At 45.5% G+C, this 25,891-nt stretch overlaps 1 protein-coding gene across 1 annotated transcript in view; it reads left to right on the top strand.

Annotated features, from left to right (window-relative positions):
- Positions 1–25,891, top strand: part of LOC139389777 (adhesion G-protein coupled receptor V1-like) — a 190,389-nt gene that overhangs the window by 142,340 nt on the left and 22,158 nt on the right. The window contains exons 85-86 of the mRNA XM_071136722.1: positions 1,998–2,176; positions 13,440–13,597. Of these exons, the coding sequence (XP_070992823.1) occupies positions 1,998–2,176; positions 13,440–13,597 (337 nt within the window). The remainder of the gene's footprint in view (positions 1–1,997; positions 2,177–13,439; positions 13,598–25,891) is intronic.

The following is a 25,891-nucleotide window of genomic DNA, read 5'->3' as shown; positions in this document are numbered from 1 at the left end:
AAATCATTTCTGGGTAACAACTAAGTACCTTACTTAAAATGGCTTCTTAGCAAAAAGCAATTTCTCAAGCAAGATTTTTGCTAGGACTGTCTGGGAGTAGGGTGGGGGGAAACTGAAAACAAACTCTTATTTGCAGAGAGGTTTGGAACTCTCTTTCTTATTGGTCTATTAACTAATTTACCACCTGATGTCACCAGGCAGGCCAAAACGTCATCCTACCAAAAACAAGCTGAAATTTCAGGCGGTCTTTTCAAACAGCTTACACTAAAAGGGGATTATCATCATTTTTTAAATGTCACAATACTACTCCCATCTCATAGTGTGGAAATATACAGTGCCTTGCGAAAGTATTATTTTGCACGCCCAATTTTTCAGTTTTTGATTTGTTAAAAAAGTTTGAAATATCCAATAAATGTCATTCCTCTTCATGATTGTGTCTCACTTGTTGTTGATTCTTCACAAAAAATACAGTTTTATATCTTTATGTTTGAAGCCTGAAATGTGGCAAAAGGTCGCAAAGTTCAAGGGGGCTGAATACTTTCGCAAGGCACTGTATATAAAACACAGGAAAATTACGTTTGGATTGCAATGGCCCTGTTGAGCGGTGCAATGGGGGAATACAGGCTGGCCCAGAGCCAAAACATAACAGTGCCTAATTGAGTCAGCCAGTCTACGAGCCCTTGCGGTGAGCATCTTGGATACAGAGGCCCGGCTAGGACTGTCTTACCATAGGGCTCCACAACATTATGTAACGGCAAGCCAATACTTGCCAAAGCCTCTCCGGCCTATCCGGAGCCAGTGTTCGTGCTGAAGGAATCAACACAAACCCAACTCCTAATTTGTTTATTCACACCCCAAACTATCACTGATCAAATCAAATCAAAGTTTATTCGTCACGTGCGCCGAATACAACCTTACAGTGAAATGCTTAATTACAGGCTCTAACCAATAGTGCAAAAAAGGTATTAGGTGAACAATAGGTAGGTAAAGAAATAAAACAACAGTAAAAAGACAGGCTATATACAGTAGCGAGTCTATAAAAGTAGCGAGGCTACATACAGACACCGGTTAGACAGGCAGTATGTACATGTAGATATGGTTAAAGTGACTATGCATATATGATGAACAGAGAGTAGCAGTAGCGTAAAAGAGGGGTTGGTGGGTGGGTGGCGGGACACAATGCAGATAGCCCGGGTAGCCACTGTGCGGGAGCACTGGTTGGTCGGCCCAGTTGAGGAAGTATGTACATGGAGTTCCAATCAAAGTGTCAATCCATTAGCAGTCCAATATGATGCATTACACAACCGTTTCTCTCTCTCTCCCGGTCTCTCGTGCTCTTTCTCCCTTACTCTCTCTCCGCTGCTGATGATGCAACACTCAGAGGAGGAGACTGATCATGGAAGCAGAGGGTTTTGTGTGACTGGCATTTGACCCCGCACCCACCCATTCACCGATAACTTTTCAGCTCGTGAATGTAATGGAATCAAATGTGCAATGTTCTGTTCTCCTATTATTATGTGATCCTTTCTTGTACAGAAAAAGATGAGGACCTGGCTGTGGATAGGCCTTTTACGGGTATTATCACAGTCTCGAGTTATGGAGTGTATTTAGTGTCAGCCTCTCTAGGACAAGGTGTACAGCATCTAATACCGAGGGAGATAATCCAAACCTGCTACTCCGCTAGATTACAAAGCAAACAGTAGTGAGCCATGTGGTTCCTGAACAATCCTTTGGCTCTTCGGCTGGAGTTTCTTCCTCCCTACTGGCTAATAACCCCTCACTAACCCCCTTTTGCTCTCTATCCTCCTCGAATCCCCTCTCCTCCTCCCCACTCCACTTCCCCCCCCCCCCCTACTCCTCTTCCTCTCATCACCCTCTCCACCTCCCCTTCCCCTGCCCCCCCCTCTCCTCTTTCCCACTCCTCCCTTTCTTCCCTCCCTTCCCCTCTTCTTTTCCCTTCCCTTCCCCTCCACCTCCCCTTCCCTCCACTCTCCCAGGCAGTGAACTTTTGGCAGGTGTTGGTGATGAACGACGAGCACACGGAGCGGCGTTACCTGGTCTACTTACTGCTGGGCTGGGGACTTCCTGCTCTGGTCATTATCATCCTGGTCATCGTGCTGCTGGGGGGCTTCGGCTGGACCATACACAGTGTTTACGGCCTGGTGCACGGGGATGTGTGAGTGAAGGAAACACACACATCAAGTACAGGAGTACACACACACACACCAGAGCAAACACACTTGGTGAGAGTGAGACTTACTTTGTACAACACAAACACAAATATGCTTACGCATTCGTACAAAGAGCTTAACCCAGTGCCTGATGTAAAGTAGATAACACAAACAAACAAACACACACACACACACACACACACACAAGCACACCCACTTATTCATAGTCGGATGAGGGATGTGTGACTAGCACATCTTTTATACACCAATGCGTGCCCAGTTGTGACTACATGAGTTGCAGACGCTGTACTTTGTGGACATGGTACACGGTCCAGTCCAGGTGTGTCCAACTTACTTTTAAGGCTATGGTCAACACCCAGGTCTATGGTCAGAACAAGCTAGTGTCGTCAGCAGGTTCAGAGGTGGATCTACTGGATGGATCATAAAATGAACAAATTCTCTCTTTACATTGGAGGTGGAGGGAGGCTGTCCCTCCGCTAGTTTCCGAGGTGGAGAGGTAAGCCTTTAAATAACCCACACAGAGCTATTTATACACCTCCAGGAGCTGTGCTGGTGAGGTCATCCTCTCAAACTGCACACACAGGTCCTTACACAGACTTACGTGTGCGTGTCTTAGCATGAAGTGAGGTTTCTTGCGATTTAAAATTAGCCTGTGGTCATGGGTAGGTGTGTCTCTTTAGTGTGGTAGACAGAAGTCTATTTAGTCTTCTGGGCGGTGGCCCCTATCCCCATCAGGGACTGAAGAGTCACCCATCAACAGGGTCAACACAGGACCTCAGCTAGCTGGGTTCCTCTCTGTTCGGGTGGACATTTGGTTTCACCCACAACGCTGGCGTCAGTAGAGGGTTGTTTCCCTCTCTCACACACATACGTGATGTATTATGTTTACGAGGTGTTTACGCTCCGGTCTTATCAGCTGCCATCGCACAATAAATAGGTCAAATGGGAGTGTCTCAATGCGCCAAGACCAAGCGTATTTCCTGTGTTCAATTCAAACGTCATCTCGGTGAATGCGTGAGCTCTCATAACAGATATGTGAGACTTGACATTTCAAGACCTTCTCTCCTCTCACGTTAAGCCAGGCAACACAGCCACATGACTACTCGCTTTGTTGGATAGATGTTTGCTCTGCGGGGGGGGGGCTCTTCTTTCATGCGACAGAGCTAATTATTGGCCAAAGCTCTGTTGTCTCAAGCTGGAGTGGTGGCATTAGAATGCCTCTTGACTGACCAGAGGCTTGAACGGTAATCCCACAGCAAACAGTCTGGGTCTGTCTGTTTGTCTGTCTGTCTGTCACTCGAGAGGCAGGCGGGCATTGTGGGATTGTGGGTAGGTCTGAGTCTGCCCTCTCTCACTGCCCTCCTTGTCTTCTATTGGTCTGCTGGGCTGTGGTCCGATGGTGGGGTTGAGTGGCGGGGGTGGTGATGGTGGGTGTTACCCTCTGTTTGGCAAGGAGGGGTAGAACATTGACCCTGAGTCAACAGAGGATGAGGAGGAAGGAATGAGAGAGAAGGAGAGCTTTTTTGGAAGCATTGGAATGCCAGATGTTAAAAAGGGGAAATAATATAAATATAATAATAATATAGAACTTTGTGTGCATTATTATATAACATCAATTATATTGATGGAATATTCAGAGAGGTAAATAGAGGGAGGAAGAGAATAAGTGCTTTGACCAGATGGTGAAGTGTGGATTGTGTAAGAGCCGTGCAGGGGGTGAAATGTGTATTGTGTATAGAGCAGTGCAGGGGGTGAAGTGTGGAGGGTCTAAGAGCAGTGCAGGGGGTGAAGTGTGGATTGTGTAAGAGCAGTGCAGGGGGTGAAGTGTGGATTGTCTAAGAGCCGTGCAGGGGGTGAAGTGTGGATTGTGTAAGAGCAGTGCAGGGGGTGAAGTGTGGATTGTGTAAGAGCAGTGCAGGGGGTGAAGTGTGGATTGTGTAAGAGCAGTGCAGGGGTGAAGTGTGGAGGGTCTAAGAGCAGTGCAGGGGGTGAAGTGTGGATTGTGTAAGAGCAGTGCAAGGGGGTGAAGTGTGGATTGTCTAAGAGCCGTGCAGGGGGTGAAGTGTGGATTGTGTAAGAGCAGTGCAGGGGGTGAAGTGTGGATTGTGTAAGAGCAGTGCAGGGGGTGAAGTGTGGATTGTGTAAGAGCAGTGCAGGGGTGAAGTGTGGAGGGTCTAAGAGCAGTGCAGGGGGTGAAGTGTGGATTGTGTAAGAGCAGTGCAGGGGGTGAAGTGTGGATTGTGTAAGAGCAGTGCAGGGGGTGAAGTGTGGATTGTGTAAGAGCAGTGCAGGGGGTGAAGTGTGGATTGTGTAAGAGCAGTACAGGGGGTGAAGTGTGGATTGTCTAAGAGCAGTGCAGGGGGTGAAGTGTGGATTGTCTGAGAGCAGTGCAGGGGGTGAAGTGTGGATTGTCTAAGAGCCGTGCAGGGGGTGAAGTGTGGATTGTCTAAGAGCAGTGCAGGGGTGAAGTGTGGATTGTGTATAGAGCAGTGCAGGGGGTGAAGTGTGGATTGTCTAAGAGCCGTGCAGGGGGTGAAGTGTGGATTGTCTAAGAGCAGTGCAGGGGGTGAAGTGTGGAGGGTCTAAGAGCAGTGCAGGGGGTGAAGTGTGGATTGTCTAAGAGCAGTGCAGGGGTGAAGTGTGGAGGGTCTAAGAGCAGTGCAGGGGGTGAAGTGTGGATTGTCTAAAAGCAGTGCAGGAGGTGAAGTGTGGATTGTCTAAGAGCAGTAGAGGGGGTGAAGTGTGGATTGTGTAAGAGCAGTACAGGGGGTGAAGTGTGGATTGTGTAAGAGCCGTTCAGGGGTGAAGTGTGGATTGTGTAAGAGCCGTTCAGGGGGTGAAGTGTGGAGGGTTTAAGAGCAGTGAAGGGGGGGGGAGTGTGGAGGGTCTAAGAGCAGTGAAGGGGGGGGGGGGGGGGGGGGAGTGTGCATCAGTAATGATTGAGGGTAGGAAGGAAAGGAAAGGGAAAGGGGGATACCTAGTCAACTGAGTGCATTCGACTGAAAAGGGTGTACTTCTGAGGGATTAACTCCACATTGAATTGATAAGGTGCCAGGTGGGTGCGTGTAGGTGTGCCTATGCATACGTTTGTGTGTATGTGTGTCTATGCATACATTTGTGTGTATGTGTGCATGTGAGGAAGGTGTTGGCCATTCGAAAATAACTCCGGATTGAATATCTGGTGCTGCAGTCTCACACCGCTCTGCAGATAAGAATTCTTGACACAGTTAGGCCTTTGTAAGAGTACATTGGTGTCGGCTAATGGGGGAGGGGGATCCTAATAAATCAAAGACCATGTGTCTCATGTGTAGCCTGCAGCCTACCTTTACAGCCCTGCATGTAGTTCTGTGCGATGCTGTTGTATCTCTACTCTCTCGTCTCTGCTGTGTTGTATCTCTCCTCTCTCGTCTCTGCTGTGTTGTATCTCTCCTCTCTCGTCTCTGCTGTGTTGTATCTCTATTCTCTCGTCTCTGCTGTGTTGTATCTCTATTCTCTCGTCTCTGCTGTGTTGTATCTCTCCTCTCTCCTCTCTGCTGGGTTGTATCTCTCCTCTCTGCTGTGTTGTATCTCTCCTCTCTCGTCTCTGCTGTGTTGTATCTCTCCTCTCTCCTCTCTGCTGTGTTGTATCTCTCCTCTCTCGTCTCTGCTGTGTTGTATCTCTATTCTCTCCTCTCTCGTCTCTGCTGTGTTGTATCTCTATTCTCTCCTCTCTCGTCTCTGCTGTGTTGTATCTCTATTCTCTCCTCTCTCCTCTCTGCTGTGTTGTATCTCTCCTCTCTGCTGTGTTGTATCTCTATTCTCTCCTCTCTCGTCTCTGCTGTGTTGTATCTCTCCTCTCTGCTGTGTTGTATCTCTATTCTCTCGTCTCTGCTGTGTTGTATCTCTATTCTCTCCTCTCTGCTGTGTTGTATCTCTATTCTCTCCTCTCTCGTCTCTGCTGTGTTGTATCTCTATTCTCTCCTCTCTGCTGTGTTGTATCTCTATTCTCTCCTCTCTCGTCTCTGCTGTGTTGTATCTCTACTCTCTCGTCTCTGCTGTGTTGTATCTCTATTCTCTCCTCTCTCGTCTCTGCTGTGTTGTATCTCTACTCTCTCGTCTCTGCTGTGTTGTATCTCTATTCTCTCGTCTCTGCTGTGTTGTATCTCTATTCTCTCCTCTCTGCTGTGTTGAATCTCTATTCTCTCGTCTCTGCTGTGTTGTATCTCTCCTCTCTGCTGTGTTGTATCTCTCCTCTCTCCTCTCTGCTGTGTTGTATCTCTCCTCTCTCGTCTCTGCTGTGTTGTATCTCTCCTCTCTCGTCTCTGCTGTGTTGTATCTCTCCTCTCTCCTCTCTGCTGTGTTGTATCTCTATTCTCTCGTCTCTGCTGTGTTGTATCTCTATTCTCTCCTCTCTGCTGTGTTGTATCTCTATTCTCTCCTCTCTGCTGTGTTGTATCTCTCCTCTCTCGTCTCTGCTGTGTTGTATCTCTATTCTCTCCTCTCTGCTGTGTTGTATCTCTATTCTCTGCTGTGTTGTATCTCTATTCTCTCCTCTCTGCTGGGTTGTATCTCTCCTCTCTCGTCTCTGCTGTGTTGTATCTCTCCTCTCTCCTCTCTGCTGTGTTGTATCTCTATTCTCTCGTCTCTGCTGTGTTGTATCTCTATTCTCTCGTCTCTGCTGTGTTGTATCTCTATTCTCTCCTCTCTGCTGTGTTGTATCTCTCCTCTCTCGTCTCTGCTGTGTTGTATCTCTCCTCTCTCGTCTCTGCTGTGTTGTATCTCTATTCTCTCCTCTCTCCTCTCTGCTGTGTTGTATCTCTATTCTCTCGTCTCTGCTGTGTTGTATCTCTATTCTCTCGTCTCTGCAGTGTTGTATCTCTATTCTCTCCTCTCTGCTGTGTTGTATCTCTCCTCTCTCGTCTCTGCTGTGTTCTATCTCTCCTCTCTGTTGTGTTGTATCTCTATTCTCTCCTCTCTCCTCTCTGCTGTGTTGTATCTCTCCTTTCTCCTCTCTGCTGTGTTGTATCTCTCCTCTCTCGTCTCTGCTGTGTTGTATCTCTATTCTCTCGTCTCTGCTGTGTTCTATCTCTCCTCTCTGTTGTGTTGTATCTCTATTCTCTCCTCTCTCGTCTCTGTTGTGTTGTATCTCTCCTTTCTCCTCTCTGCTGTGTTGTATCTCTCCTCTCTCGTCTCTGCTGTGTTCTATCTCTCCTCTCTGTTGTGTTGTATCTCTATTCTCTCCTCTCTCGTCTCTGTTGTGTTGTATCTCTCCTCTCTCCTCTCTGCTGTGTTGTATCTCTCCTCTCTCCTCTCTCCTCTCTGCTGTGTTGTATCTCTCGTCTCTGCTGTGTTGTATCTCTCCTCTCTCGTCTCTGCTGTGTTGTATCTCTCCTCTCTCGTCTCTGCTGTGTTGTATCTCTCCTCTCTCGTCTCTGCTGTGTTGTATCTCTCCTCTCTCGTCTCTGCTGTGTTGTATCTCTCCTCTCTCGTCTCTGCTGTGTTGTATCTCTCCTCTCTCGTCTCTGCTGTGTTGTATCTCTCCTCTCTCCTCTCTGCTGTGTTGTATCTCTCCTCTCTCCTCTCTGCTGTGTTGTATCTCTCCTCTCTCCTCTCTGCTGTGTTGTATCTCTATTCTCTCCTCTCTGCTGTGTTGTATCTCTCCTCTCTCGTCTCTGCTGTGTTGTATCTCTATTCTCTCCTCTCTGCTGTGTTGTATCTCTCCTCTCTCCTCTCTGCTGTGTTGTATCTCTCCTCTCTCGTCTCTGCTGTGTTGTATCTCTCCTCTCTCCTCTCTGCTGTGTTGTATCTCTCCTCTCTCGTCTCTGCTGTGTTGTATCTCTATTCTCTCCTCTCTCGTCTCTGCTGTGTTGTATCTCTATTCTCTCCTCTCTCGTCTCTGCTGTGTTGTATCTCTCCTCTCTGCTGTGTTGTATCTCTATTCTCTCGTCTCTGCTGTGTTGTATCTCTATTCTCTCCTCTCTGCTGTGTTGTATCTCTATTCTCTCCTCTCTCGTCTCTGCTGTGTTGTATCTCTCCTCTCTGCTGTGTTGTATCTCTATTCTCTCCTCTCTCGTCTCTGCTGTGTTGTATCTCTATTCTCTCCTCTCTGCTGTGTTGTATCTCTATTCTCTCCTCTCTCGTCTCTGCTGTGTTGTATCTCTACTCTCTCGTCTCTGCTGTGTTGTATCTCTATTCTCTCGTCTCTGCTGTGTTGTATCTCTATTCTCTCCTCTCTGCTGTGTTGAATCTCTATTCTCTCGTCTCTGCTGTGTTGTATCTCTCCTCTCTGCTGTGTTGTATCTCTCCTCTCTGCTGTGTTGTATCTCTATTCTCTCGTCTCTGCTGTGTTGTATCTCTATTCTCTCCTCTCTGCTGTGTTGTATCTCTATTCTCTCCTCTCTGCTGTGTTGTATCTCTCCTCTCTCGTCTCTGCTGTGTTGTATCTCTATTCTCTCCTCTCTGCTGTGTTGTATCTCTATTCTCTGCTGTGTTGTATCTCTATTCTCTCCTCTCTGCTGGGTTGTATCTCTCCTCTCTCGTCTCTGCTGTGTTGTATCTCTCCTCTCTCCTCTCTGCTGTGTTGTATCTCTATTCTCTCGTCTCTGCTGTGTTGTATCTCTATTCTCTCGTCTCTGCTGTGTTGTATCTCTATTCTCTCCTCTCTGCTGTGTTGTATCTCTCCTCTCTCGTCTCTGCTGTGTTGTATCTCTCCTCTCTCGTCTCTGCTGTGTTGTATCTCTATTCTCTCCTCTCTCCTCTCTGCTGTGTTGTATCTCTATTCTCTCGTCTCTGCTGTGTTGTATCTCTATTCTCTCGTCTCTGCAGTGTTGTATCTCTATTCTCTCCTCTCTGCTGTGTTGTATCTCTCCTCTCTCGTCTCTGCTGTGTTCTATCTCTCCTCTCTGTTGTGTTGTATCTCTATTCTCTCCTCTCTCCTCTCTGCTGTGTTGTATCTCTCCTTTCTCCTCTCTGCTGTGTTGTATCTCTCCTCTCTCGTCTCTGCTGTGTTGTATCTCTATTCTCTCGTCTCTGCTGTGTTCTATCTCTCCTCTCTGTTGTGTTGTATCTCTATTCTCTCCTCTCTCGTCTCTGTTGTGTTGTATCTCTCCTTTCTCCTCTCTGCTGTGTTGTATCTCTCCTCTCTCGTCTCTGCTGTGTTCTATCTCTCCTCTCTGTTGTGTTGTATCTCTATTCTCTCCTCTCTCGTCTCTGTTGTGTTGTATCTCTCCTCTCTCCTCTCTGCTGTGTTGTATCTCTCCTCTCTCCTCTCTCCTCTCTGCTGTGTTGTATCTCTCGTCTCTGCTGTGTTGTATCTCTCCTCTCTCGTCTCTGCTGTGTTGTATCTCTCCTCTCTCGTCTCTGCTGTGTTGTATCTCTCCTCTCTCGTCTCTGCTGTGTTGTATCTCTCCTCTCTCGTCTCTGCTGTGTTGTATCTCTCCTCTCTCCTCTCTGCTGTGTTGTATCTCTCCTCTCTCCTCTCTGCTGTGTTGTATCTCTCCTCTCTCCTCTCTGCTGTGTTGTATCTCTATTCTCTCCTCTCTGCTGTGTTGTATCTCTCCTCTCTCGTCTCTGCTGTGTTGTATCTCTATTCTCTCCTCTCTGCTGTGTTGTATCTCTATTCTCTCCTCTCTGCTGTGTTGTATCTCTCCTCTCTCGTCTCTGCTGTGTTGTATCTCTATTCTCTCCTCTCTGCTGTGTTGTATCTCTATTCTCTGCTGTGTTGTATCTCTATTCTCTGCTGTGTTGTATCTCTATTCTCTGCTGTGTTGTATCTCTATTCTCTGCTGTGTTGTATCTATATTCTCTGCTGTGTTGTATCTCTATTCTCTCCTCTCTGCTGTGTTGTATCTCTATTCTCTGCTGTGTTGTATCTCTATTCTCTCCTCTCTGCTGTGTTGTATCTCTCCTCTCTGCTGTGTTGTATCTCTATTCTCTGCTGTGTTGTATCTCTATTCTCTCCTCTCTGCTGTGTTGTATCTCTCCTCTCTGCTGTGTTGTATCTCTATTCTCTCGTCTCTGCTGTGTTGTATCTCTCCTCTCTCGTCTCTGCTGTGTTGTATCTCTATTCTCTCCTCTCTGCTGTGTTGTATCTCTATTCTCTCCTCTCTGCTGTGTTGTATCTCTCCTCTCTGCTGTGTTGTATCTCTATTCTCTCGTCTCTGCTGTGTTGTATCTCTCCTCTCTCGTCTCTGCTGTGTTGTATCTCGGCCCTTTGTCCGTATTTGCTCTCTCCTGGCTCATTGGTTCATTCCTCCTCTGCTCCAGTCCTGCTTCCTGGCCGTCTGTGGCATTCATGCCATTCTTCACCCTGGCTGAACCTTTCCTTTCCTCCGCCTCTTCATCTCTCCTCTTTTCAATGTTATCCTGGGCGTGCCTGGCCCATTGACAAGGGTGAGATTATTTGCCAGGTTTCACATTCTGACAACCAGAGAGGCAGTGGGAGCGTATTTTTTTTTAAAGTATGGTTTATGTTACAGCTGTGCAAACGGAAAAATATTGGAGATTTTGATTCAAGTTTATTACAGTGAAAGACTGTTTGCTCGTGATTACGCCACTCAAGTGGACAACATGTTATCACTCTGCATGTTGTGCAGAAAATTGGTATCACTATGATTAGATGATAACGTTAAGGTCAAGCGTGTAATACTTGCTGCAAGTTACATTAAAGGGCCGCTGTATATATATATATATATTTCCACTCTATGAGGTTGGAATAATACTGTGAATTTGTGAAACTGACGATAATGCCCTTTTAGTGTGGGACCTGTTTGAAAAGACCGACCTGAAATTTTAGCTTGTTGGGGTTTTGGCCTGCCCGGTGACATCAGTTAATAGATCAATAAGAAAGAGTTCCCAAACCTCTCTGCCAATAAGAGCTGGTTTTCAGTTTCCCCCTCCCCACTCAGACCACTCCCAGACATCCTAGCAAAAATGATTGTTTGAGAAATTGCACTTGACTAAGAAGCAATTTTTGTTTTCTTTTTGACCATTTTAATTGAAAGCATTCACAGTAAGGTACTTAATTGTTACCCAGAAATGATTTCAAATGAAGATAAAAATGGCTGCATTGAACCTTTTTAAGATTGTTTCCCAAAATCCTGGTCCGATGTTGTGGGCTGGATCAATGTCCTGCGGAAGCTTTTGATGTGCAATAACAGCAAATACCCACACAAAACATCAGCACACCTCTAACTACATATTTGTTCAAAGTTCATTTCTAGCATTGAACATTTTCTGCACAGGGTGCGTCCCAACAATCTCTCCTTCTCCCAGGAACTGGGCACTCGTTCTACTGCTTCCCACAAATGAAGGGAGGTGAACAAGTGCACACTTTGAGACAAAGGAGAGATTATTAGGATGCAACACAGGAGCTCCATGAACATTCCCTCCCACAAGGACACACAAGACACCACGTGACCAACAACAGCAATGTGTCTGTTTAACACGTTCTCCCGCAGGAAGAACATCATGAAATAGTGTATTACTATTACTTGACGTACCTTACATTTTATTATGTTCACCATAGCCAATGATTTACCTTGGTGAAGTAAGGTAGGGCTGTATTTGTGTCCGTTGTTCCACTGCCATATTAGTGCAGTTCTGTGAGATGGCACCGTTGGCATGCTCATTGAGATAAACCTCTCGCCATAACAAGGTGGTTGGGTTGTTTTTCCCAGAGCCAAACACAGGCTCCCTACCTTTCTAAACGACACGACTAGAACACAACAGGGACTGGACAGATGATGGGAGTGAATTCCTCTGAATAGATTACGTGGAAGGAGGGGGAGTGAGAAAGGGGAAGAGAGGAGGGGCGGCAGAGGGAGGGAGAGAGAGTAGAGTGAGTGAGAGAGAGAGAGATGGACAGAAAAGCAGACTGACGGACGGACCGACTAGCAGACAGACAGACACAGACCGACCGACATGCTCCTGAGAAAAGCAGTACTATAAATGAATATTGTTCCCGGCTCTATTTCGAGATCCATGACAAGTGTCAGTGGTCATTAAGGGACCATTGGGGGTGTGACTGTGTCTGGGCATGGAGGAACAGTTGGGCCTCGTGGATACCATAGCTAGGCTTACCACTGGGAGGGTGGCGTGAGGGCCGTCAGAGCAGGGATACCCCTTCAGAAAGAACACAGTGTCTCTTGCTGCACTCCCTGGGGAGTGTGTTTGTTGTGTGAGACTGAGTTGGGAGCCATGTCTGACTGTGCCAATTGGCCCACTGTGGTGCTGAATATTTTGCCCTCCCCAACCATGTGCTGGAATGTGCTGTCGCAAGGACACAACAACACTGAGTGTGACCTTAAACACACACACACACACGCGCGTGCCGAAGTAAGTGCGCAGTACTTCAGCTCATCCCCTTACAATAATGATACAAAGCTACACCAAGATCAAATATGACACAGAATCCAGGATCAGTATTTCACCAGAGATTAGAAGAGGACTGTTCGATTTTTTAATTTTTAATTTGAAGTGGTCAGTGATAGTGGTGGATTTGATCCCTGCAGGATAATGCTCGCTCCCCTGACCAACAGCAGAGCTCGTAGATGACAGCAGCCCTCTCCTCCTTGCACGCTCCGAAGACTTGGCCAAAACAGCAGATGTATCGACGATAAACCTTCGATAAATAAGACGCTGTTTTCAAAAGCCCCCCCCCCGAAAGCCTTAAATAGAAAAATACTTTAATACTTTAAGTTGTGAGAGGGAGGTTGAAGTAGATGTTTGTGCATAAAGGAAATGTCTTTGTAGCTTGTTCTTCACTGGGAAGGCTGAGAGTCTTATGAAGGATCAGAGGTATCAGGCCCTAGATCCTGCTTATGGATGTTGAAGCAAGAATGTCTTTAACTAATACAGCGCAATAAAGGAACATAGCCAGGGCTTCATTTTACTCCTCTCCTTGGCTGTTTACTGCAAGTTTTGTGTAATAACACCCCTCTTCTCTCTCTCTCTCTCCCTCCCTTTCTCCCCTTTCTTTCTTTCTTTCTTTCTTTCTTTCTTTCTTTCTTTCTTTCTTTCTTTCTTTCTTTCTCTCTCTCTCTCTCTCTCTCTCTCTCTCTCTCTCTCTCTCTCTCTCTCTCTCTCTCTCTCTCTCTCTCTCTCTCTCTCTCTCTCTCTCTCTCTATCTCTCTCTCTATCTCTCTCTCTCTCTCTCTGTCTCTCTCTCTGTCTCTATCTCTCTCTCTGTCTCTATCTCTCTCTCTGTCTCTATCTCTCTCTCTGTCTCTCTCTCTCTCTGTCTCTCTCTCTCTCTCTCTCTGTCTGCAGGTGTTTCATTCCTAATATCTATGCTGCTCTGTGTACAGCAGCTCTGGTGCCTCTCATCTGCCTGGTCGGGGTACTAGTGGTTTTCATCCATGCCTACCAGGTCACACAGCAGTGGAAGGCCTACGATGATGTGTACCGCGGACGCACCAACAGCTCAGGTATATTACCCCCCCCACACACACACACACACACACGCACACATACATGCATGCAAGAATACAAACGTGAATTCACACACTGTCTGCCCACTATGAGACTTATGGCATGGGTTGGAGCATCTAGCCACCTCCATGTCTCGAGCAACCAGACCAAGTCTGAAAACCAGCTCTATAGCGAATACATCCTCCACAGAGATACCTTTATTTTCCCGTCTCACCCATCTCCAACAACCCCTAGCAACCCCCACCGCAGCCCCCATGGCTGGCCCATCCACAGATGGTGGGCAGGATGTCCTTGTTCCAACACTCTGTGGTAGGTTCCCTGAAAAGCCTGTGGAGATTGCTTGTTACAACACACATCTAATCCCCAACCCAGGCTGTTGGACTATTTTTCACAATGGCCTGCAAAAACCACCCCGACACGCGCACGCTCATATGGCGTACAAAGCGAGCACGCGTCTGATCAGGCGCCGTAGGGCAACCTTGATTAAAGCTTTATGCAACTTTCACTGCAGTGCAAAACACATGTGTGCCTTGTGCACGTCAGTACAAAACATGTGTGCATTGTGCACGTCAGTACAAAACACATACTATGTGTATGCTACTCACTTGGATTTATGCAGAGTGGGTGGAGACACAGTTCCTTGCACACACACGTTATCCCTGGCTTTTGTTCTGGTCCGTCGGTATCGTGAATCAAATCACTCTCCATTGTTGCTAAGTATCCGTGTTTTGGTCGCTCCCTCCAATGACAAAGCAAAGCCTGAATTAGTGCGAGTCCTTTGGTTGGCAAAGCTGCTCATAGCCTCCCCGCAACACCGTGTGTGGTCTGTGCCACATTGTGTGTGTTAGTGATGCAGGGGTTTACTCATATCCCTGGTCCCTAAATGTCTTTGCTCTGCGATAGATGCAGAGATGACAGAGGGAACTTTAACAATGTCAGCTAGATTGAACCATTCATCCTGTCATTTATGACATTATCCTGGTGAGCAAGGGTTTATTTAGTCCTCTGGGGCAACAGAGAAGAGAAACTGCATGTATCTAGTTATAGACAAGTTGACTAACATGTAGTTTACTAAAATGTTGGAAATTATAAGCTGAAACAAAAAAATCCTGTACCCTTTGTCAAAACATAGTTTGTCTGTCTCTGACTGTAGCCTACAACACATTTTCTATGGGGTCTGGTGCAGGCCTCAAATCTTCACTTTATCTCATATAGTTGGGCGGTTGCGGATGGGTTATTAGCAACTGCAGGTGGATGCGGGTGAACAAATAGCTACCTAATGGTTAAGCGCATTCGGACAGTAACCGAAAGGTTGCTAGTTCGAATCCCCAAGCCGGCAAAGTGGACAAATCTGCCGTTCTGCCCTTGAGCAAGGCAGTTAACCCCCACAAAAACTGCTCTCCCGGGCGCCGATGACGTAGATGTCGATTAAGGCAGCCCTGCGCACCTCTCTACCCCTCCCCTGGAGTGTGTTTTTGTGTCCGCTGTAGAGAAGGCAGAGCCACCGGCCCTAACAAATACACACCGGCTCACACACAGTCACGTCGTGCTGTAGTGGCTGACTCGGCATGCCTCTGACACTGCCGGCGTCTGTTCCTCAGCCTTAGAGCCCATGTACCTGCCTGTGCCCGACACCCTGAGGGGCACACTAAAGCAGCCTCGCCCACACACACACACACAAACAGACACACACTCAAACACACACTCAAGGGGGGGGGGGGGTAGCAGTAGAGTGAGGTCCATAAACAGGTTTTCAACAGCCTCTAAAACTCCTTATTTACACGGGCTGGATGAGAAATGCAATTTATTTGTGTTCAGAGAAAATGTGAATGATTTATATTCACATTTAGGGTGGCTAGGCTACCTAGGCCTTTTTAAAGACACCACCGGTCAAACGTTTTAGAACACCTACTCCGTCAAGGGTTTTTCTTTACTTGTAATAGTGAAGACATCAAAACTATGGAATAACACATATGTGATCATGTAGTAACCAAAATAGTGTTAAACTATTCCAAAAATATATTATATTTCAGATTCTTCAAATAGCCACCCTTTGCCTCGATGGCAGCTTTGCACACTCTTGGCATTCTCTCAACCAGCTTCATGAGGCAGTCACCTGGAATGCATTTCAATTAACAGGTGTGCCTTCTTAAAAGTTCATTTGTTGAATTTCTTTCCTTCTTAATGCGTTTGAGCCAATCAGTTGTGTTGTGACAAGGTAGGGGTGGTATACAGAACATAGTCCTATTTGGTAAAATACCAAGTCCATATAATGGTAAGACCATCTCAAATAAGCAAAGAGAAACGAAAGTCCGTCATTACTTGAAGACATGAAGGTCAGTCAATCAGAACATTTCAAGAACTTTTAACGTTTCTTCAAGCGCAGTCGTAAAAACCATCAAGCGCTATGATGAACTGGCTCCAATGAGGACCGTCACAGGAATGGAAGACCCAGAGTTACCTGTGCTGCAGAGGATAAGTTCATTAGAGTTTACTAGCCTCAGAAATTGCAGCCCAAATAAATGCATCTCAACATCAACTGTTAAGAGGAGACTGTGCGAATCAGGCCTTCATGGTCGAATTGCGGCAAAGAAACAACTACTAAAGGACACCAATAAGAAGAAGAGACTTGCTTGGGCCAAGAAACATGAGGAATGGACATTAGACCGGAGGAAATTTGTCCTTTGGTCTGGAGTCCAAATTGGAGATTTTTGGTTTCAACCAAACCAACAGCTTTGATGGTGACACTGTCTGTGATTTATGTAGAATTCAAGTCACACTTAACCAGCATGGCTACCACAGCATTCTACAGCGATCCGCCATCCCATCTGGTTTGGGCTAAGTGGGACTATAATTTGTTTTTCAACAGGACAATGACCCAACACACCTCCAGGTTGTGTAAGGGCTATTTGACAAAGAAGGAGAGTGATGATGTGCTGCATCAGATGACCTGGCCTCCACAATCCCCGACCTCAACCAAATTGAGATTGTTTGGGAAGAGTCGGACCGTAGCGTAAAGGAAATGCAGCCAACAAGTGCTCAGCAAATGTGGGAACTCCTTCAAGACTGTTGGAAAAGCATTCCAGGTTAAGCTGGTTTAGAGTATGCCAACAGTGTGCAAAGCTGTCATCAAGGCAAAGGGTGCCTATTTGAAGAATCTCAAATCTAAAGTATATTTTGGTTTGTTTAACACTTTTTTGGTTACTACATGATTCCATATGTGTTATTTCACAGTTTTGATGTCTTCACTATTATTCTACAATGTATAAAATAGTAAAAAATTAAAGAAAAACTGTTGAATGAGTAGGTGTTCAAAATGTTTGACCTGTAGTGTATATATATTTTCTTTACATATGATCTGATTAGAAACATTTTCTGGTCCCATCATAGCCCATCTAAAAAAATGTTCACAGCTAGTTTATTAATGTGTAATTTGCTACAACTAAGGTCTGGAGCTGGTTAGGTTAGCTTACTTCCAGATCAGGAAAAACTTTGGGCCCCAGGGAACAATTTTCCACCCCCCATCACTCTGGGACCTGTGGTGCCAAATCTGAAATCACCACACAATGTTACAAGTGAAACAAAACATGTCCTATTTGTATGACCTATATTAGACATGTTTTTGGTATTGGAGATGGGCTTCCATAGTTTTACGTGGCTCAGTACAGCTGGTAGCTACCGCAACAATTGCAGTATATAACCGGCTGTTAATGCAATTTCAGGTAAAAACACAATGAAACAAGTCTCAAGTATTAGGAAAATGTCTATACATTTCAGCTGTTTCAAAAAAACACTGCTCTGCTATTACGATTTATGCTGTTGGAGTGTTGGGTCAATGAGACAACTCTGTGTTGTTTACATCGCAGCCCAATAGAACAGGGTTCCCCAATTTAATTTGGCCCGCGGGTGGTTTTATTTGACCCCCCCCCCCAACTTTTCTGAGTAAAATGTTGTTTATTGTTGGACTGTAAAAACACCAGGAAATCAGCTCCAAGTGATTTACATTTTCAAATCTGTTCCCAAGTATTACTATACATAATAGAGAGACACAAATGTAAGCAAGTTTTGAAATTATTATGGTTTTTTTAGTCAATGTTTGGGATACTTGCGGTCAATTTGCAGTCTACAATTTAATTTGTCATTTTGTTCCGGCACCCAGGCCATCCGCTCAAGAAAAAATCAACATGCGGCTGAGTCTAGTTGATGATCCCCGCGGTAGAGAATTGCCTGTCAGTGCACCCTGAAGCAATGGCACTCAACTGTTATCATGTTGCCATGGTTTCCGCCTGAGTCTATGGTGGGAAAAAAAGGCCCTCTTTTCATTTGCAAAAACACCATGCAAATACAGGCCTGCTCAGACAGCGCCCTGGAGGACCACAGTCATCACATGCTCTTTGGACCAGGGGCACAACACTGGGGACACAACTGATCAAATCGAACGTATTCATATAGCCCTTCTTACATCAGCTGATATCTCAAAGTGCTTGTACAGAAACCCAAGCCTAAAACCCCAAACAGCAAGCAATGCAGGTGTAGAAGCACTTTACGACAAAAAGGCACTTTACTTTCTCACAGCTCTCTGCATCCTCATCCAACAGGACGGGTAGCCTATTCTCATCAAAGAGGTCTTTGAAAAACTTGAATAAGGGTTTGAAAATTGAGGGAAATGACACTTTAAAGGTTTTATATATTTTTTTACATTTAGTCAGGAAATTGAGTTTGAGAAACCCTGTACTAGGCTATAGACTTTATTCAGTAGGTCTGACTCTTCTATTAGGAAATGACTGGCTCATTTCAATATGAGGCTGATTCTCTAGGCTTGGATTTGGTCTTTGAGAATTGATGTAACAAAAATAGCTGCAGGCTCCACTACAAACAGATACAGGAGCACATAGGGCTCTGGTCAAAAGTAATGCACTATGTAGGGAGTAGGGTGCCATTTGGGAAGCAGTCACAGTAACATCCCTGGTTAGTTTCAGAAGTCTCTCTGTCTGGAGTTTATATAACTCAAGGTTGTAGGATGAGAAGCTGGCGAGAAGGCAAGACTGATTCTCATTTGGGCTCAAAGAGGCTTGATGTGCAGACATGGCTACTGTAGTAGAGATAGAGAAGGTTTTTATCAGTGAGCCAGAGAGCACACTAAAGGGCCCTCTCCAGTGGAATTGCATTATGATGCCCCTGGGTGCCACATGCAGATGAATGCTACTCTAATGGTCGGCATGGAGGTACCGTTGAATGTTTCAGCCAAGCCTCTTGGCTTGGCTGAAACCAAGCCTCTTGGTAAATTCTGTTATTGACGAGTGGGACTAACAGGACAGATCACTGAACCTGTCTCTTCATATTAGCTTCCAGACTCATAGTCTCATTCACTGGCACTGTTTATCTGGCAGATTTCAACTCTGCAAACGCTTGTGCTGTATTCGATATTTGAAAATGACATTTTTTTTTTCAAGACATATAGCGTATAAAACTGTCGTCCATCTGCGTTTCTGTTTCTCAAATGATTCACAGAATGATTTCAGTTTATCTGGCTCATGTCGTGGGCTCACTCCCCTCTGATAACCACTGCTATTGACGGTGGGAGAGAGAGAGAGACAACAACAGAGGAGCCTGTTGGAATGCTGATGTAATCATTGTGAGACGAGAGGTGACGGACACCATTCCCTCTGCTCCTTTACCAAGACCGGACTTCTGCTGAGATAAGCACAGGCCTCCACTTATTTCACATCTGCCTGGCCCTGACCCGCAGGTACAGCTCTGAAAGTGCTGTGAGATATGCCACGGCCTCTGACGTCACTCACATTTGATGCCGTGTGTGTGTGAGTCTGCAGACATACTCTACTCTACAGCCAGGTGTGAAATGCAGCGTCGGTGTCAGGCTCGTTACCTTGCAGTAGGACAAGATGTGGTGCATTTAGCGGATGGATAAAGAAACGTCTTAGGTAACATGTGCGGAAGAACCAAAGACACCCTGTGTATACTAAACGTTTATTCGAAAATGCGGCATTTCAGTCACACAGACCACCTTGATCAAGGCACGTGCATGATTCTGCGTTTCCAGTGTTGGTTGTGTTGTACAGACTGAGGTGCAGTAGGAAAACGTCATCCTGTCACATCACCATATATGAAAACGTCACAATATATGACGTTTTTTTTTCTCTCTCAATACATTGGATTCAATGGGAAAAGATGCGTCAAATGTTTGACGTTTCTGTCAATACATTGGATTCAATGGGAAAAGATGCGTCAAATGGTTGACGTTTCTGTCAATACATTGGATTCAATGGGAAAAGATGCGTCAAATGGTTGACGTTTCTGTCAATACATTGGATTCAATGGGAAAAGATGCGTCAAATGGTTGACGTTTCTGTCAATACATTGGATTCAATGGGAAAAGATGCGTCAAATGGTTGACGTTTCTGTCAATACATTGGATTCAATGGGAAAAGATGCGTCAAATGGTTGACGTTTCTGTCAATACATTGGATTCAATGGGAAAAGATGCGTCAAATGGTTGACGTTTCTGTCAATACATTGCTTTCAAAGGTAAAATATGAGTGTCACAGGGATTAGAGTTAGACATACAGACAGACTTACAATTCTATGGGCAAATTATTGAGAGGCTCGGTCAGACAGGCAGGCAAAAACATGACAGGGTGCCATTTTGAGCTTGCTACTGCATGCAATTGAGACTCCACTACACACGATTCCTCCTACTGTACTTATTGTATATATGCCACAGTAATTAGAGGAGTCACGATGCAATCACTGACCCTAGACAGGCTGTCACCAGCCATGGGAGTGGTCATACAAACAGCTGACCACCTCCTAATCCCAAATTACAGCCAATGGTTACGTACTCTGTGTATTCTAAGGGAAAGGACGAATCAAATCTGTCTATCCACCACTTGCTTTGGCCCCGAGATGTCGTACTGTTGGCCACAATTTTCAGCTCACGTTATTTCTACGACACATATTTGATTAGGTATTTCCCTTATTGACAGACTTTCCAGCTGGCACTAGCGTTTGATAGCCTTTTCTTATTAAGTACAGTGTTGAGCATGATGTTGTTATCTAATGTGTATTTCCCCCCCCCCCATTCTTATCATTGCACTGTTAACAGTACTTAGCAACCACGCTATTGGATTGGACGGGTAGCACCCACTCAATGTTATCATTATGCAATGTCATTTTCTTGCTGCTTCACACAGAATGGAAATTACTGACAATTTGATAGCATAAGCGGACACCCAGCTATAAAACCATGGCGACGCTTGTGTTCCAAACCCATTGACCCTATCAAAGCATGGCATTTTATACATTACAAGACGATACATATATTGCCAGCCTAGCTTGTTCATGTGTTTTAAACTGTTTATTTTTATTTTTTAGAGGCAACGGAGTCTGGTCCACAGAAGGATATTACTACAGCATTTAATTAGGCCAATGTTCTTATCTTGTCTTTATTCATTCTATGAATTATTTCCGTTATTATACATGTTAGGAAGATTGGTGGTGGGATTTTTATTTTTTTTTAACGGCAAACACACGGTAGCAGTATTTGGAGTTCCCTTGACTTATAGAAGAAGTCCACGGTGGAACTTGTGGGTCTGCCATTTAGGTGTGATGACAAGTTACATTTCCCTCCTAGCTCACTCTTCCATGTTAGCACAGCAGCCCAGAGCGGGCCTGTAGCCAGACCTATTGGGCTGCCCAGCCACAGGACTCACAGGAGAGGGCGAGGGGAAAGAGTTTTGCAAGACCACACAAACACACAGCAACGAGCGCACGTACGTGCACACAAACACAAGCATACACGCACACACACACACGCACACACACACGCACACACACACACACACACGCACACACACACACACACACACACACACACACACACACACACACACACACACACACACACACACACACACACACACACACACACACACACAAACAAACAAACAAACAAACAAACAAACAAACACATAGGGCACAAACAGACCCACATCTATTCATAGCCCCAGTATTATTCAATTATTCCTGTGTTGCTAGTGAACTTAATTGAACCCAAGCCTAGGGTCCAGTGTAGGGGTATGCTGTGTTGTGTGTATTGTTACAGCTGATAACCCCTCTGTGACCGTATCGTCAGCGCCATCTTGGGTTTCGGCTCGCTTGTTTGTGTTGAACCCCCATCCTCCACACAGTTTGTCTTCTCACACTGAGAAGCCTGTCAGTCCAAATACACAGGGGACATACAGTGCATTCGGAAAGTATTCAGACCCCTTGACTTTTTCCACATTTTGTTACGTTACAGCCTTATTCTAAAATGTATTAAATTATTATTTTTTTTTCAATCTACACACAATACCCCATAATGACAAAGCAAAACAGATTTTTATATGGAAAGGTATAACAAATATAAAACTGAAATATCACATTAACATAAGTATTCAGACCCTTTACTCAGTACTTTGTTGAAGCAGCGATTTCAGCCTCGAGTATTCTTGGGTATGAAACTACACGCTTGCACACCTGTATTTGGGGAGTTCCTCCCATTCTCTGCAAATCCTCTCAAGCTCTGTCAGGTTGGATAGGAAGCGTCGCTGCACAGCTATTTTTAGGTCTCTCCAGAGATGTTTGATCGGGTTCAAGTCTGGGCACCGGCTGGGTCACTCAAGGACATTCAGAGACTTGTTCCGAAGCCACTCCTGCGTTGTCTTGGCTGTGTGCTTAGGGTCGTTGTCCTGTAGGAAAGTGAACCTGTGCCACAGTCTGAGGTCCTGAGCACTCTGGAGCAGGTTTTCATCAAGGATTTCTGTACTGCTCCGTTCATCTTTCTCTCGATCCTGACTAGTCTCCCAGTCCCTGCCGCTGAAAAACATTGCCACAGCATGATGCTGCCTCCAACATGCTTCACCATAGTGATGGTGCCAGGTTTCTTCCAGATGTGACGCTTGGTATTCAGGACAAAGATTTAAATCTTGGTTTCATCAGACCAGAATCTTGTTTCTCATGGTCTGACAGTCCTTTAGGTGCCTTTTGGCAAAATCGAAGAGGGCTGTCATGTGCCTTTTTCTGAGGAGGGGCTTCCGTCTGGCCACTCTACCATAAAGGCCTGATTGGTGGAGTGCTGCAGAGATGGTTATCCTTCTGGATGGTTCTCTCATCTCATCAGAGGAACTCTAGAGCTCTGTCAGAGTGACCATTGGGTTCTTGCTCACCTCCCTGACCAAGGCTCTTCTCCCCGGATTGCTCAGTTTGGCCTGGCGGCCAGCTCTAGGAAGAGTCTTAGTGGTTCCAAATTTCTTCCATGTAAGAATCATGGAGGCCACTGTGTTCTTGGGGACCTTCAATTCTGCAGAAATATTTTAGTACCCTTCCCCAGATCTGTGCCTCATCAGAATCCTGCCTCTGAGCTCTACGGACAGTTCCTTCAACCTTATGGCTTGGTTTTCGCTCTGACATGCACTGTCAACTGTGGGACCTTATATAGAGAGGTGTGTGCCTTTCCAAATCATGTCCAATCTGTTGAATTTACCACAGGTGGACTCCAATGAAGTTGTAGAAATATCTCAAGGATGCACCTGAGCTCAATTTCGAGTCTCGTAGCAGGGGGTCTGAATACTTATGCAAATAAGGTGTTAGTGTTTTTATTTTTAATCTATTTGCAAAAATTCTAAAACTTTTGTTTTGTCATTATGGGGCGGATCAAATCTGTGTAGATTAATGAGGATTTTAGTTTTTTTAATCCATTTTAGAATAAACCGGTATGTAACAAAATGTCTGTAAGGGGAAGTGGTCTGAATACTTTCCGAATGCACTGTAGCCCTATCCTCTCCTCTTCTGATCTTGGCAAGGAAAGGGATCTCTCTATTTCCAGTGCAAGCTGTGGGAAAAAGTTTAAACCGGCTTTTTGTATAAAAGTGGGCACATTGTGTTGAGAAAAATGGCAGGTTGTCTATTAAGGCCCATTCTGCATTCAAGGTTGTACAGTAAGATAAGATAAGGACTATATTATCTCCATGGGGAAGTGATGGAAAGCACCCTGTCGCTCCTCTCTCCCATCCCTGTGGACCCAGCAGACCAGCCATTCCCTCCCAGCAGGCTTTTGGAACCTGCTCCCACTGTGGGACCTCCTACCAAGACCACAGCCAGGAATGTGCTTACACTGGTGGAAAAAAACAAGGAGGGAGGAGCGGAGAGGGATGCAGATGTGTGAGAGAGGCAGAGAGAGAGCGTGAAGGAAGTGCGAGTTTATGATAGCGTGAGATCGGAGGAAAGTGGGGGGGAAAAGGATCGCACGGAATGATAGAGATATGGAAAACTGGCACACAGTGGTGGAAGAAGAAGAGGGAGAGAGCAGACAAGGTGGTGGATGTGGCACCTATGTGTAGGCTATTTGCTTAGCCCTGGGCCCGTGCCTTGTGTTTTCTGCTCAGTTGTGAAGTGGACTGAACAGTGTGCCCTACATTTAACCAGCACTGACAGCTTGTATTCTGCTGTAATGTGTTACCCATGCACTAGTTTGAGTCTTCCAGTCACCACTTGCTCCTTGCTTCTTCCCCTCATCACCTTTCGATATCACTAAGCTCCGCACATCACCCGCAACACACTCCACCCCGGGCCGGCAGAGAGTCTCCCCAGTAACAGTCAGGAGAAAAAAAAACTGGGTGCACTGGTCAACATCCAGCCACAATCAACACACAGACTGAGAGTGGGGGATCAAAGGACCACATCTGCATTGCCGTTCAAAACAAATGGTAATAGGGATTTATTATCCTGGGTCTGGCTAGTTAACGTGGAACACTCTGTTCTCAACAGGCAAGAACACACACTAATGGAAACGTGCTCATGTAAATGTCAGATCCCTTCCTCTCTGTATGTGCTCATTGTGTCCAGGCACTACATTTTCATTAGTTCAACGCTGAACTAGAAGAGAATGCTGGAGGACATAACATGAATGTACTGTATTATTTTTGTGCTACCCAATGTCCAACATTGTAGATAGGGTAAGGTATTTTTTTAGGCGAACAGTGGAGTCATGCCTCTTCTTGAATTCGTGAGGGAACTGCAGGTTGTCCGCAATTTCTGGAGGATAAAAAATACATACAAACATCGAAATGCAAATTGTTTCTAAAAGTAATAGGCCTTTAATTAGTTACCTTCACTGCTAAATGGACTAAACTTGACCGAATGTAAACTGTGACTCTGTGAATGGTGGTTCTCAAGAGCTTTTGAGGGTGATTTGGAAGGGGAAAGGTTGGCAACCATTGTCCTAGTTAAGGTTAGGATTGGGGTAGGGGAAGCTGATCCTAGATCTGTACCTCTCAGCATCAACTGAGAGTGGTTCAAGGTCAGTGCACATGCTTCAGTAGGTTAAGAGATGGGCTAAAGTCCCTCTGAGGGGCGGGCTAAAGTCCCTCTGCTCCAACATGCTGAAATCAAGGCTTTTAATTTCACCATAGATCTGTTTCAAGTCTCTAGTGAACCCCCCAAGACTTAACCCACACATACATACTTTACATACACACACACTCAGGTGCAGGACAGTCTGACAAAAAATATTGCCAACATTGTTTTTACTTTATTTTATATATATATATATATAAAAATATATATAAAAAAGATATATAAAAAAAATATATATATATATATATTTATATTATTTTTTGGGGTGGGGGACTAGGGCGCCAGCTATCTAAACTTGCAGTAATCAAGGTTGAATTTGAGCCCGGGGGCCCCCATTGATTTTGTTAGTCAGTCACTTAGATATCACATTAAAAACTGAAAATATTTCTCTCCATCCTATGGCAAAATGTGTAGAATTGCATGAAATTAACACCAAAACTAAAACATTTTCCTGGTTTAGAGGGTAGTTCGGAGGTTAGCTTCATGGAGTACTTGTTGGGACCAGATGCAATTTGGACAAGAGAGGCTGCTTTCTGGTCAACAGCCCTGTCATTGTGTAGACGGTCTTTGTGCTTACCGCTACCGCTCTCTCTCCCTCTCCCTCTCCATCTCTCTCTCTCACTATCTCTCGCTATCTCTCTCTCTCATCTATCGATGCGCCCTTTAGTTAGAGTGAGTTAGCTGAGCAGTTGGCACAGATTGTGTGTGTGTGTGTGTGTGTGTGTGTGTGTGTGTGTGTGTGTGTGTGTGTGTGTGTGTGTGTGTGTGTGTGTGTGTGTGTGTGTGTGTGTGTGTGTGTGTGTGTGTGTGTGTGTGTGTGTGTGTTCGTGTGTGTTCGTGTGTGTGTGTGTGTGTTCGTGCGTGCGACGGGTGTACTG

Source organism: Oncorhynchus clarkii, chromosome 30, assembly GCF_045791955.1.
Source record: "Oncorhynchus clarkii lewisi isolate Uvic-CL-2024 chromosome 30, UVic_Ocla_1.0, whole genome shotgun sequence".
Classification (NCBI taxonomy): domain Eukaryota; kingdom Metazoa; phylum Chordata; class Actinopteri; order Salmoniformes; family Salmonidae; genus Oncorhynchus; species Oncorhynchus clarkii.
The sequence above is the reverse complement of the archived record's forward strand: the minus strand, read 5'-3'. Positions and strand labels throughout refer to the sequence as shown.